General features: G+C 49.3%; 1 protein-coding gene across 3 annotated transcripts in view; it reads left to right on the forward strand.

Moving 5' to 3' along the window:
• Positions 1 to 13,173, forward strand: part of PFKFB4 (6-phosphofructo-2-kinase/fructose-2,6-biphosphatase 4) — a 56,202-nt gene that overhangs the window by 20,110 nt on the left and 22,919 nt on the right. For all 3 annotated transcript variants that reach the window (XM_003926306.4, XM_010337067.3, XM_003926303.4), the window contains exons 5-9: positions 2,075 to 2,149; positions 2,527 to 2,583; positions 3,100 to 3,221; positions 6,169 to 6,376; positions 6,959 to 7,105. In XM_003926306.4, the coding sequence (XP_003926355.1) occupies positions 2,075 to 2,149; positions 2,527 to 2,583; positions 3,100 to 3,221; positions 6,169 to 6,376; positions 6,959 to 7,105 (609 nt within the window). The remainder of the gene's footprint in view (positions 1 to 2,074; positions 2,150 to 2,526; positions 2,584 to 3,099; positions 3,222 to 6,168; positions 6,377 to 6,958; positions 7,106 to 13,173) is intronic.

A 13,173-nucleotide genomic window follows, 5' to 3' on the forward strand; every position in this document is an offset into this window, starting at 1 on the left:
TGGTGGCTGCATGCTAGCTTGATTATAATTTTATCTTTTTTCCCCTTATTTTCTCTCTTTGTCTTCTTTGTTTTGAGAGAGACTTCTTCAACATTATCTTCCAAGTATATGGGTGTTGTTATTGTTTTCCTTGAGACGTGGTCTTGCTCTGTTGTCCAGGCTGGAGTGTAGTGGCTTAAATAGCTCACTGCAGCCTGTCTCCTGGGCTCAAGTGATCCTCCCACCTCAGTCTCCTGAGTAGCTGGGACTATAGGCATATGCCACCATGCCTGGCTAATTATTGTGTTTTTCATAGAGACAGGGTTTCACCATATTGCCCAGGCTGGTCTCAAGCAATTTGCCTGCCCCAGCCTCCAAAAGTGCTGGGATTACAGGCGTGAGTCACCATGTCCAGCCCAAGTTCCTTTTTTTGGTTTGTTTGATTTCATTTCTGTTTTTCTTGTTAGAGGTTTTGCTGGAGTGTCCAGTGAGCCTTGGTTGGACTCACTTTTTAAAAAAGTGATGCTGGGCTGACATGATGGCTCATGCCTATAATCCCAGCACTTTGGGAGGCCAAGGCAGAAGGATTGCTTGAGCCCAGGAGTTTGAGATCATCCTGGGCAACATAGCAAGACTCTGTCTCTACAGAATCTTTAAAAAGTTAGCCACGTGTGGTGGTACATGCCTGTAATCCCAGCTACTTGGGAGGCTGAGGTGAAAGAATCATGTAGCCCAGGAAGTTGAGGCTGCAGTGAGCTGTGATTGCCCCACTACACTCCAGCCTGGGCAACAGAGCAAGCCCTGTTTCCAAAAAAAATTTTTTTTTTTTTTTGAGACGGAGTTTTGCTCTTGTTACCCAGGCTGGAGTGCAATGGCGCGATCTCGGCTCACCGCAACCTCCGCCTCCTGGGTTCAGGCAATTCTCCTGCCTCAGCCTCCTGAGTAGCTGGGATTACAGGCACGTGCCACCATGCCCAGCTACTTTTTTGTATTTTTAGTAGAGACAGGGTTTCACCATGTTGACCAGGATGGTCTCGATCTCTTGACCTTGTGATCCACCCGCCTCGGCCTCCCAAAGTGCTGGGATTACAGGCGTGAGCCACCGCACCTGGCCCCAAAAAATTTTTTTTAAATAAAAACAAAAAGTGATGCTGTAAGCCAGGTGTGGTGGTGCACACCTTAGTCCCAGCTACTCAGGAGGCTAAGTTAAGGGGATCTCTTGAGCCTAGGAGCTCACGGCTGTATGATCTTCCCTGTGAAGAGCCACTGCAACTCCAGCCCAGGCAACACAACGAGACTCCATCTCTGAAGATAAAATAAAAACTTAAAAAATAAAAATGTGATGCTGTTAAAAAACTGCTTAGATGTGCTGGCGAGTGGCCGCATCAGAGGATGCCTGTGCAGGCCCCAGGTGCTTCGCAAAGAGCTCCAGATGGGTCAGTGCCCAGCCGGATGGAGTTGGGAATGGGGCCTGGACCTCCAGCTCTTCTCTGTCAGCCAGCCAGTCCTCCCATTTCCTCTCCAGCTTTGTCCCTTTTCTTAGTGGTGCTGGTGCACACTCCTGAGTGCTCTGGTTGGCGAGCACCCATGCTCGGTTTCCTACATGACTCTTGAGTTCGTCACCACGGGTCTGTCTGACAGAATTGTGTTGGCCTCGCCATCTCCCGTCCTCTCTTCTCTTTTTCTCTTTATCATTCTGTTCCCATTTTACTGGGGAGTCAGGATGGAGTAGAAATAAACATAGATTCAGTTCACCAGGTTTAACTGGTTTCACTGGAATTCCTGTTTGTCAAACACAAACTGAGTGCCCACTGTGTGCAGAGCAGCACTGAGTAGGTTCTTCTGTGCCAAGAGTCTGCTCCTCCACTGGGAGCACAGGCATCCTCTCCTTCCACCTTCCTTGGGGCATCCTTTCTAAGGAACGGGAGGGCCTGCCCAGCCCTTGCAAGTCCGAAGGAGACTGGCCAGGCAGGTGGCCCTGGCAGCAGCTGGTCCTCCTGAGAAATCCAGTCCCCAGAGAGCCTGTGCTGCAGCCCTCAGGTGCCTCCTACCTTCCGCAGGGCAAGAGGCCAAGTTAACCCTAGTTTGGTCCTAGGTTTTTGATGCCACAAACACCACCCGAGAACGGAGAGCGACCATCTTTAATTTTGGAGAACAGAATGGCTACAAGGTGAGGCCTCCTTGGCTCCTCTCCTTGGCGGAACTGTGGCATGCCCCCTGCCCTCCAGGGCTCCTCTCATCACCTGCTGATGCATGAGGGGCATGGGGCTGGCATGGCTCCTACGTGTAATTTGGGATGAGAGGGGCTGTCTCCACCTGGGGTTTGCTTTCTGGGGGCAGGGGTCTTGGTGGGACAGTCTAGGATAGGGTCGCACCTGCTTTAGCTTTGGACTCCTTGATGCCGCCTCCAACCCCAGAAGCAGGGTTCAGGGCTGCTGGTCAGCATGGGCCTTGGGGAGTGGAGAGCTCCGAGAAGCAAGGCAGGAGGCCCTGAACATGTCCGTGTTCTTCCCTCCTGCCACCCTGACTCTTCTGGTCCTGCCGAAGACCTTTTTTGTCGAGTCCATCTGTGTGGATCCTGAGGTCATAGCTGCAAACATTGTGGTGAGTAGTGCATCTGACCTTGTCAGAAGGTGGTATGTGGACCACTGTGTGGAAGGCTGGATGGCTGGTGGGCAACCCTCCTCCCCTTGTAACCACCTGGACCGTAGGAGAGCAGCTTCAGCAGGGGTAGGAGGGTGGGTGGGGGCATGTTTTATATTTCAGAGAAAGAAAGACTAATTCTTCCCTTCCCTTCCCCCAGTTTATCTCAGAAATGGCTATCTGGGTCTGGGGAAATGAGAGTTCAGGGTGGAGAAAGTCTTCCAGGCCTTCCCCTATACCACAAGGATGAGAGACTTCAATCCCAGGACCCTCAGTGATACCCTCTCGGCACTGGTAGGAGAACTCAGACCAGGGAGCTGTTGGACTGGTCCTCATGGGACTAGCCCCCAGCTTAGCTTCCAGCCTCAGGTCTCCGTCCTGGTCTCGGGCCCAACTTCCTCAGCCCCTGCCCAGCAGCCTCCTTGCTCTCTGGCCCCCGATCCTGACATGTCCTTGCTCTGTGCCTGGCTTCGGCAGCAAGTGAAACTGGGCAGCCCTGACTATGTCAACCGTGACAGTGACGAGGCCACGGACGACTTCATGAGGCGCATTGAGTGCTATCAGAACTCCTACGAGTCGCTGGATGAGGACCTGGATAGGTGAGCGAGGGCAGCGCCGTGCCCTGCAGCTGCGATGGCGGGCAGCAGGGGTCGCGCTTGGCTGCCTCCTGTGGCTCCCCATGGTGGTGGCTGGGGGACCAAAAATCAGAGATGGTTTGACCTTTTTTGTTTATTTTCTCGGGGCAGAAATTTTTGGCCAGAGGTGACTTGTACAACACCTGTTAACCTCATCTGAAAAGTCAGGATTTTATACCATTTCATCATGAAATCAAGCCAAATATCTTTATTTTTTGAGATGGAGTTTTGCTCTTGTTGCCCAGGCTGGAGTGCAATGGTGTGATCTCAGCTCACCACAACCTTCCACCTTCCCAGTTCAAGCAATGCTCCTGCCTCAGCCTCCCGAGTAGCTGGGATTACAGGTGCCTGCCACCCCGCCCTGCTAATTTTTGTATTTTTGGTAGAGATGGTGTTTCACCATATTGGCCAGGTGGGTCTCGAACTCCTGATCTCAAATGATCCTCCCACCTCAGCCTCCCAAAGTGCTGGGATTATAGGTGTGAGTTACTGTGCCCGCCCAAGCTGAATTTCTTTTTTTTTTTGTTTTTTTTTGTTTTTTTTTTTGTTTTTTTTTTTGAGACGGAGTTTTGCTCTTGTTACCCAGGCTGGAGTGCAATGGCGCGATCTCGGCTCACCGCAACCTCCGCCTCCTGGGCTCAGGCAATTCTCCTGTCTCAGCCTCCTGAGTAGCTGGGATTGCAGGCACCCGCCACCATGCCCAGCTAATTTTTTGTATTTTTTTTTTTAGTAGAGACGGGGTTTCACTATGTTGACCAGGATGGTCTCGATCTCTTGACCTCGTGATCCACCCGCCTCGGCCTCCCAAAGTGCTGGGATTACAGGCGTGAGCCACCGCGCCCGGCCCCAAGCTGAATTTCTATGCAGAGGGTCTTAGCGCAGGGCTCCACAAATATTTTCTGTCAAAGATTAGAGAGTAAATATTTTATTTAGACCTTAGAGGAAGTGCAGTCTCTGTTGCAGGCACTCTGCTCTGCTGTCACTGTACAAATGCAACATAGATAATATGTAAATCAATGGGCAGAGCTGTGTTCCAGTAAAACTTGAAAACGGCCCAGGGCTGAATTTGACTGCCTGGCCATAGTTCACCAAATTCCATCTTACAGAACACATGGGGCAGTGGTTGAGTAAATAATAATTTAGCCCTTGGTAAAATATTACTGTCATCATTATAACTCACGATTATGGGGAGACATGGGAAAATATAACACTGCATTAAGTGAAAAGGCTGGAATACAAACTTGTGCTTGGGTTCCGTAATTCTATAAGAATGTATGGGGCCGGGCGCGGTGGCTCACGCCTGTAATCTCAGCACTATTTGGAGGCCGAGGCGGGTGGATCACGAGGTCAAAAGATCGAGACCATCCTGATCAACATGGTGAAACCCCGTCTCTACTAAAAATACAAAAAATTAGCTGGGCATGGTGGCGCATGCCTGTAATCCCAACTACTCAGGAGGCTGAGACAGGAGAATTGCCTGAACCCGGGAGGCGGAGGTTGCGGTGAGCCAAGATCGCGCCATTGCACTCCAGCCTGGGTAACAAGAGCAAAACTCCATCTCAAAAAAAAAAAAGAATGTATGATACAGGCCAGGCAGAGTGGTTCATGCCTGTAATCCCAGCACTTTGGGAGGCTGAGGCGGGAGGATTGCTTGGGCCCAGGATTTTGAGACCAGTCTTGGCAGCATGATGAAACCCTGTCTCTACAAAAAATACAAAACTTAGCCAGGCGTGGTGGCACATGCCTGTACTCCTAGCTACTTGGGAGGCTAGGGTGGGAGAATCACCTAAGCCAGGTAGATCAAGGCTGCAGAGGTTGCAGTGAGTTGTGATTGCAGCACTGCACCTCAGCCTAGTCCCAAAAAACCAAAGAATATGTAACGCACGTGAACCAAGAAACGCAAGCAACTGTGAGATGAATGCTTTTGGGGTGTGCACAGAGCAGTGTCCTCAGCTGGGTTCTGGAGCCGGTGCAAGCCGGGCCTGAGCTGAATGGCACCTGCTGCCTGGGCCTCTCTGGCTTTCACGGCCCCCTCAGGACAGCATTTCTCCTCGTGCTTCTGTGACATGATCCCTTTGTCTGGAGCAGCTCCTGTTGGATTTGTCAGTAAGCATTGCTCTTGCTTTTATTGGTGGTGTCATCATGACATCCCCAAACCAAGGTCCCAAGGTCCAGACAGTAAGAGGTCAGCTGAGAATATCCAGAGGCTCTCAGCCCGAACCAGAGCCCACCCTGCACCCCGACACCCAGAGACAGATCAGTGCACTCTCCCAGCTGCAGCGCTGCACGGGTCCAGAGCGGGGCAAGTGGCTGAGCTGGGTTTTCTGGGTACTGCCACAAGCACCCTCCTCCTGTTCTCCTGTGCTTCCTGTCTCGTCCACCAGCTACCCAGGGTGGGGTGTGGCAGCCGCTCGTCACACACGGACTGGGTTCTAGCGGGAGGAGGTCACTGGGGAAGGAAAGGCCAGGTCCTTGGACGGCTGACCAGGAAGAGTAGGGGCATGGAGCGTTTGCTGGCTACTTCCAGGTCAACAACCCTGGGGAAAACCGTCTCTTGGTTCAACTTACAGACAGTGCATTGAAAGCTCGGAGGTAGGCAAGGAGCGGGGCCTGAGCAGCAGTGAAAGTCATGATGTAGTATGGCAGACCCCCCACTTTGGATGTCACCTTTTAGAAGCATGATGAGTGACGAGCACCTCCCCTCTCCCACTGGGTTTGCCCGTGCGTCACGTGTGCTGTGTTGCTCCCGCCTCACCCCCATCACTCGCACACCAGCTAACGGTCCTGAGGTTTGTCATCTCTGGTGGTCAGAGGTGCAAGGCCTCGCAGCTGGACTCCGTGGCTGGCCAGACATGCCCTGAGAGGACCCTGGCCACACTCACAGGCCTCTTTCTACCTTCTCTCTGGAAAGGGACTTGTCCTATATCAAGATCATGGATGTGGGCCAGAGCTACGTGGTGAACCGTGTGGCTGACCACATCCAGAGCCGTATCGTCTATTACCTCATGAACATCCACGTGATCCCCCGCTCCATCTACCTCTGCCGGCACGGGGAGAGCGAGCTCAACCTCAAGGGCCGGATTGGTGGGGACCCAGGACTGTCCCCCCGGGGCAGGGAGGTCAGTACATGTGTGCCTGCGTGTGCACATGGGGCTGCGTTTGTCCCTCTGCATGGCTGGGTATATGCATGTGTATGTGCACTGGGGCTGGGCTCCCATGCTTTTAATGGGCAGTCCAGGTGAATGACCATTCAGTCTAGAATCTTCCCATCATGTAGGGAAGGTCACCAAGCACCAGGAAAATGCCTGGATCTCTGGTCTCCATGTGAGCCCCAGAGGCATGCCACCCTCAGAGGGACCTGAGTCCATGCAGTGTAGCAGATAGGTATGCCACAGTCCAGGGGAGGTAGTGAGGCCTCAGTGGTCACCTAGCACAGGGCACACGGTTGCGGGGAGGCAGTGGCCCTGATGAGTCACATGAACATCCACGTGATGGAACTATGCTTCTGTGCTCAGGGCCTGGGAGGGTGCACAAGAACAGCACTTGTGGGCATGTGTGTCATTGACAAGTTAGTTCATGCTTTTTACCAAACCTATAGTGAGTGTTCAAGGCAGGTATGATCTCATGGACTCTGTGGCTCTGGGATGCTTTAAGGGCAGCCCAGGACCCGTGGGTCTGAGTTTGCTTATGATGTGTTTCAGTTTGCCAAGAGTCTAGCCCAGTTCATCAGTGACCAGAACATCAAGGATCTGAAGGTCTGGACCAGCCAGATGAAGAGGACAATCCAGACGGCTGAGGCGCTGGGCGTGCCCTATGAGCAGTGGAAGGTCCTCAACGAGATCGATGCGGTAGTTACTATCCCTCCCTCCCCATCCACCTCCCAGACACCTGATTTCCAGACTGTCGTGATGATAGTGCTGAGGGGTAGGGAACACTTTATTCTTAGATTCAGCATTGTTTTTCTATTTCTTTCTCCCTCTCTTTGCATTTAACTATCTAGACCAACCAGTTTATTTTGATTCTCTGACAAAAGCCTTAAATCTGTTCCTTTCTCAGTTAACTCTTTTACCTATAACCATCTATCTATCCTTTTCCTGTTGATTTATTTTACTTACTTTTATTTATATTTTTCTTTCTCTCCCTTTTTTTTTTTTTTTGAGACAGAGTCTTGCTCTATCGCCAGGTGCCAGGTTGGAGTGCAGTGGCGCGATCTCAGCTCATACAACCTCCACCTCCTGGGTTCAAGCAATTCTTCTGCCTCAGCCTCCCGAGTAGCTGGGACTACAGGCACGCGCCACCACGCCCAGCTAATTTTTGTATTTTTTAGTAGAGACGGGGTTTCACCATGTTGGCCAGGATGGTCTCTATCTCTTGACCTCCTGATCTACCAGCCTCGGCCTCCCAAAGTACTGGGATTACAGGCGTGAGCCACCACACCCAGCCTTCTCTCTCTCTCTCTTTTTTTTTTTGGTGGAGTGGTTCGATTACAACTCACTGCAACCTCCACCTCCCAGACTCAAGCCATCTTCCCACCTCATCTTTCTGAGTAGCTGGGACACAGGTGTGCACTACCACACCCTGCTACTTTTTTCTTTCTATTGAGATAGAGTCTTGCTCTGTCGCCCATGCTGGAATGTAGTAGCATAATCTCAGCTTATTGTAACCTCCGCCTCCTGAGTTCAAGCGATTCTCCTGTGTAGCTGGGATTACAGGCATGCATCACCATACCCAGCTAATTTTTTGTACTTTTTTTTTTTTTTTTTTTGAGACGGAGTTTCGCTGTTGTTACCCAGGCTGGAGTGCAATGGCGCGATCTCGGCTCACCGCAACCTCCGCCTCCTGGGTTCAAGCAATTCTCCTGCCTCAGCCTCCTGAGTAGCTGGGATTACAGGCACGTGCCACCATGCCCAGCTAGTTTTTTTGTATTTTTAGTAGAGACGGGGTTTCACCATGTTGACCAGGATGGTCTCAATCTCTCGACCTTGCGATCCACCTGCCTCGGCCTCCCAAAGTGCTGGGATTACAGGCTTGAGCCACCGCGCCCGGCCTAATTTTTTGTATTTTTAGTAGAGATGAGGTTTCACCACATTGGTCAGGCTGGTCTTGAACTCCTGACCTCAGGTGATCTGCCCACCTCAGCCTCCCAAAGTGCTGGGCTTACAGGCATGAGCCACCACGCCCAGCCTACCCACGCCTGGCCTACTTTTTAAATTTTTTTGTAGAGACGGGTTTCACCATGTTGTCAAGGCTGAGCCACCATGCCTGGCCTTTATATTAAGTTCTTACATATGATTTATGTATCTGTTCATGCAGTGTTATCACACTGTTTTAATTATGATAGCTTTTTACTATGTTTATTGGTCATTTGGATTTTTTTTTTTTTTGAGATCTTTTTGTTTTTCCTTTTCCCTATTGGATTATCTTTTTCTTGTTGATTTTTAGGAGTTTTATGTATATTTTCTGGAGCTGATGTATGGCTGGTGGTTTTTTATTAAGAGCTGGACATGTTGTATGAAGAATTATGGAGATTATTTGAGCTCTAGTTAATGTTCTCTTTCTCCAGAGGATTTACTTTTGCTTCTGGTGGAGAGCTAAGGGCAGGTCACCTTAGCCTAGTCAGGGATGGAGTTGTCCCGGAGCTCTGATGTGATCTCTGTGGAGGTCCTGCGACTTTGACTTTCCTCCCCGTCCTGGGGTATAGCCTTTAAGGTTCTGACTGAAAACCTAGTGGGCCTCAAGCTTCTATTTTTTTGTCCTCTCAGCCCAAGATTGCTGACAGCTGTGCCAAAGGTCTCTCCTTTCTGCTTGGCTTCTCATTCCTTCAGCTGCCACTTTTGAATTGGCAAAACAAAGGAAAAAGTGATGCCATTGTATTGGGTGCACCTCTTTGGGCTTCACTTTGCCCAACATCGTGGCCCTTTGAGTCTGCTCTGCCTTTGTAACTCTGTGATGATGCTGAGCAGATTGAGACATTTTCCGTTCTGGCTTTTCTAGTCGCTCTTTCTGGATTGCTGGTTGGAAACAAGCTAGTCCATCATTGTCCGAAGCAGAAGTCTCCACTGGGATCAGCTTTGAGTCTTAGAAAGACCATCCCCAGCAACTAGCTGGTATAGAGAATGGTTTTGTTGGGGCAGGCAGGGATAGAGGCCAGGGAAGCGAGACTACATGGGGGTGCATGCGGTGGCCTGGTAAGGTAATCGCATCTGGAACTTGGGTGGTTGCAGAGGGAGAGGAATGTATGGATGGGAGGGATGTTTATTCATTTACCCATCACATATGAGCCTACCATCTGCCAGTACCTGGGCCAGATTCTGGAGCCTGATTTTGGTGGAGAAGTGATAGAGCCTATGGGGGGTAAAAAGGAGAGAAGTGGCCAGCATGAATCCATCTGTAAACAAATGTGCTGTTACCCAGGCCTTGTCCTTCCGTTTCTAGAGCACAGGCAGAGTAGATTTAGCATCATTCTTAAGGGCCCTAGGATTTTTAGAATGATAAATAAACCGGCTGGGCACGGTGGCTCACGCCTGTAATCCCAGCACTTTGGGAGGCCGAGGCGGGTGGATTACTTGACGTCAGGAGTTCAAGACTAGCCTGGCCAACATGGTAAAACCCCTTCTCTATAAAAAAAAAAAAAGGAAAAAAAAAGGTAAATAAGCCAACCTCTGCTGACTGCAAACTTTTCTTCAGCTTCCTCACCTCTCTCAGCCTTCATAGACTTGAAGAGAGTTAGGGCTTTGCTCTGGATCAGGCTTTGACTTAAGGGAGTGTTGTGGCTGGTATGATCTTCATCCAGATCACTCAAACTTACTCCCTGTCAGCAATAAAGCTGTTTCACTTTCGTATGATTTGTATGTTCTTGAGAATGTTGCTTTAAATTTTATTTATTTATTTATTTATTTATTTATTTAGAGAGAAACAGCAGAAGGAAAGAGAAGGAAACAGCTAACTCTCACACTGAGTGAGAGAATCCAGAAAGATGGAATCCAGGAGAGGAAAGCAGCTTCCACACTGAGTGGAAGGGAATGGAGAGAGATGGAGTTTAGGAGGGGAAGACAGGCTTCCATGAGAGAGTGTGGAAGGGGACTCTAGAGTGGAAATCCAGGAGAGAGGAAAAACAGCTTCCACGAGAGCGTTCGTGGAAGGGGATCCAAACATGGAGTCCTGAGGATGTTACTTTAAATTTCTTTCAAGCCCGGGTGTAGTGGCTCAAGCCTATAATCCCAGCACTTTGGGAGGCCGAGGCGGGTGGTCAAGAGATGGAGACCATCCTGGTCAACATGGTGAAACCCCGTCTCTACGAAAAATACAAAACATTACCTGGGCATGGTGGTGCGTGCCTGTAATCCCAGCTACTCAGGAGGTTGAGGCAGGAGAATTGCCTGAACCCAGGAGGTGGAGGTTGCGGTGAGCCGAGATCGCGCCATTGCACTCCAGCCTGGGTAACAAGAGCGAAACTCCGTCTCAAAAAAAAAAAAAAGAAATAAACATAAAAAATTTTTCTATTTTTAGTAGAGACAGGGTTTCACCATGTTGGCCAGGATGATCTTGATCTCCCACCTCAGATAATCTGCCTCACTCGGCCTCCCAAAGTGCTGGGATTACAGGAGTAAGCCACCACGCCCTGCCAACTCTTCCTTTCACTTGAATACTTAGAGGCCATTGTAGGGTTATTAATTAGCCTACTTTTCATATTGTTGTATATCATGGACTAAGGAGGCCTGAGGACAGGGAGAAAGACAGGAACGGCCAGTCAGTGGAGAAGTCAGAACACACACATTTATAGATTAAGTTTGCCATCTTATATGGGCACAGTTGGTGCCATTCCAAGACAATTACAACAGTAACATTGACTGGGCATGGTGGCTCACGCCTGTAATCTCAGCATTTTGGGAGGTGGAGGCAGGTGGATCATCTAAGGTCAGGAGTTCAAGAATAGCCTGACCAACACAGAGAAACCCTGTCTCTACTAAAAATACAAAAAATTAGCTGAGCATGGTGGTGGGTGCCTGTAATCCCAGCTACTCGGGAGGCTGAAGCAGGAGAATCGCTTGAACCCAGGAGGCGGAGGATCCAGTGAGCTGAGATCACACCCCATTGTATTCCAGCCTGGGCAAGAAGAGCAAAACTCCGTCTCAAAAATAAATAAACAGGCCGGGCATGGTGGCTCATGCCTGTAATCCCAGCATTTTGGGAGGCTGAGGTAGGCAGATCATCTAAGGTCAGGAATTCGAAACCAGCCTGATCAATATAGAGAAACCTCGTCTCTACTAAAAATACAAAATTAGCCAGGTGTGGTAGCACATGTCTGTAATCCCAGCTACTCGGGAGGCTGAGGTAGAAGAATCACTTGAACCCGGGAGACGGAGGTTTCGGTGAGCTGAGATCGTGCCATTGCACTCCAGCCTGGGCAGTAAGAGTTAAACTTCATCTCAAATAAATAAATAAATAAATCAGTAACGTCAAAGATCACTGATCACAGATCATCATAACAGATATGCCAATAATGAAAAATCATTGAATTTTGCATAAATTATCAAAAACGTGACACAGACAAGAAATGAGCATATGCTGTTTTCCCAGTCAACTGGGAAAATGGTGTCGGTTCACTTGCTCGACAGACCTTCAATTTGTGAAAAGCTCAGTATCTGCAAAGGGCAGTCAAGTGAAGCACAACAGAATGAGGCATGCCTGTAGCTGAATGATAGATGCACTGTCATTATAATTGTCTTTTTGCATATCCATTTTTGTTTTGTATATTTTATTCTTTTTTGCTTTATGTATTTTGATGTTTTGTTATGAAGTAATTAAAAACCCGCAACTTCTCAATTTGCACAACATAGAATAAAATAGATGCCTGTGCCAATTAGGCTAATTCAGCGAGGGTTTATAAAGGGACTGTTTACAAAGGTATGGGCAGGGTATAGGGAAACCGCAGGGCTGTTGCATGGTAGCGACCTTGTAACTACAGTGGCCATTGTTCCCCTTGGGCAAAGGAGAGGAGAGAGAAAGGATATGGGAACCTAGGGGCTGGGAGCAGAGAGGAAAGGGCAGCCTGACAGGATGGAACGTTGGCTGAGGTCCTAGACCATTCTCAGGAATGAGCCTGGTAATTAACACCTTGACCTCACTCTCCTCCCTCCCCATGGCCTCCTGCTAGGGTTCCTCGTGGTCTAGCTCAACGAGAAATCAGCAGCCAGGGGAGCCAAGCCTGGTAGCTGCAATTAGCCATAGCCAGCCTTCCTAGGATCTGGAGACACAAATGAGGTGAACCAGCACAATTACAACAGTAACATCAAAGATTACTGATCACAGATCACTATAACAGATATCCTAATAATGAAAAAGAATTAGCCGTTGTCTCTTTAAAGATGCTGTTCTGGCTTGGGGGTTGCATTGTTTCTAAGAGAAGTCTCATCTTTGCCCTCATGTTGTTATTCTCATCTTTGCTCTTCTGAATATAATGTATCTCCGTTTTCTCTGACTGCTTTTAATATTTTCTTTTCTTCTTTTTTTTTTTTTTTTTGAGATGGAGTTTCACTCTTGTGGGGTGCAATGGCACCATCTCAGCTCACTGTAACCTCCGCCTCCTGGGTTCAAGCAATTCTCCTGCCTCAGCCTCCCGAGTAGCTGGGACTACAGGCACGCGCCACCATGCCCAGCTAATTTTTGTATTTTTAGTAGAGACGGGGTTTCACCATGTTAACCAGGATGGTCTAGATCTCTTGACCTTGAGATCCACCGGCCTCAGCCTCCCAAAGTGCTGGGATTATAGGCGTGAGCCACCACGCCCAGCCTCTTCTTTTTTTTTTTTTTTTGAGACGAGGTCTTACTCTGTCACCCATGCTGGAGTGCAGTGGTACAATCATAGCTCACTGGAGCCTTGACTTCCTGGGCTCAAGCCATCTTCCCATCTCAC

The sequence above is a fragment of the Saimiri boliviensis genome, chromosome 8, assembly GCF_048565385.1.
Source record: "Saimiri boliviensis isolate mSaiBol1 chromosome 8, mSaiBol1.pri, whole genome shotgun sequence".
NCBI lineage: Eukaryota > Metazoa > Chordata > Mammalia > Primates > Cebidae > Saimiri > Saimiri boliviensis.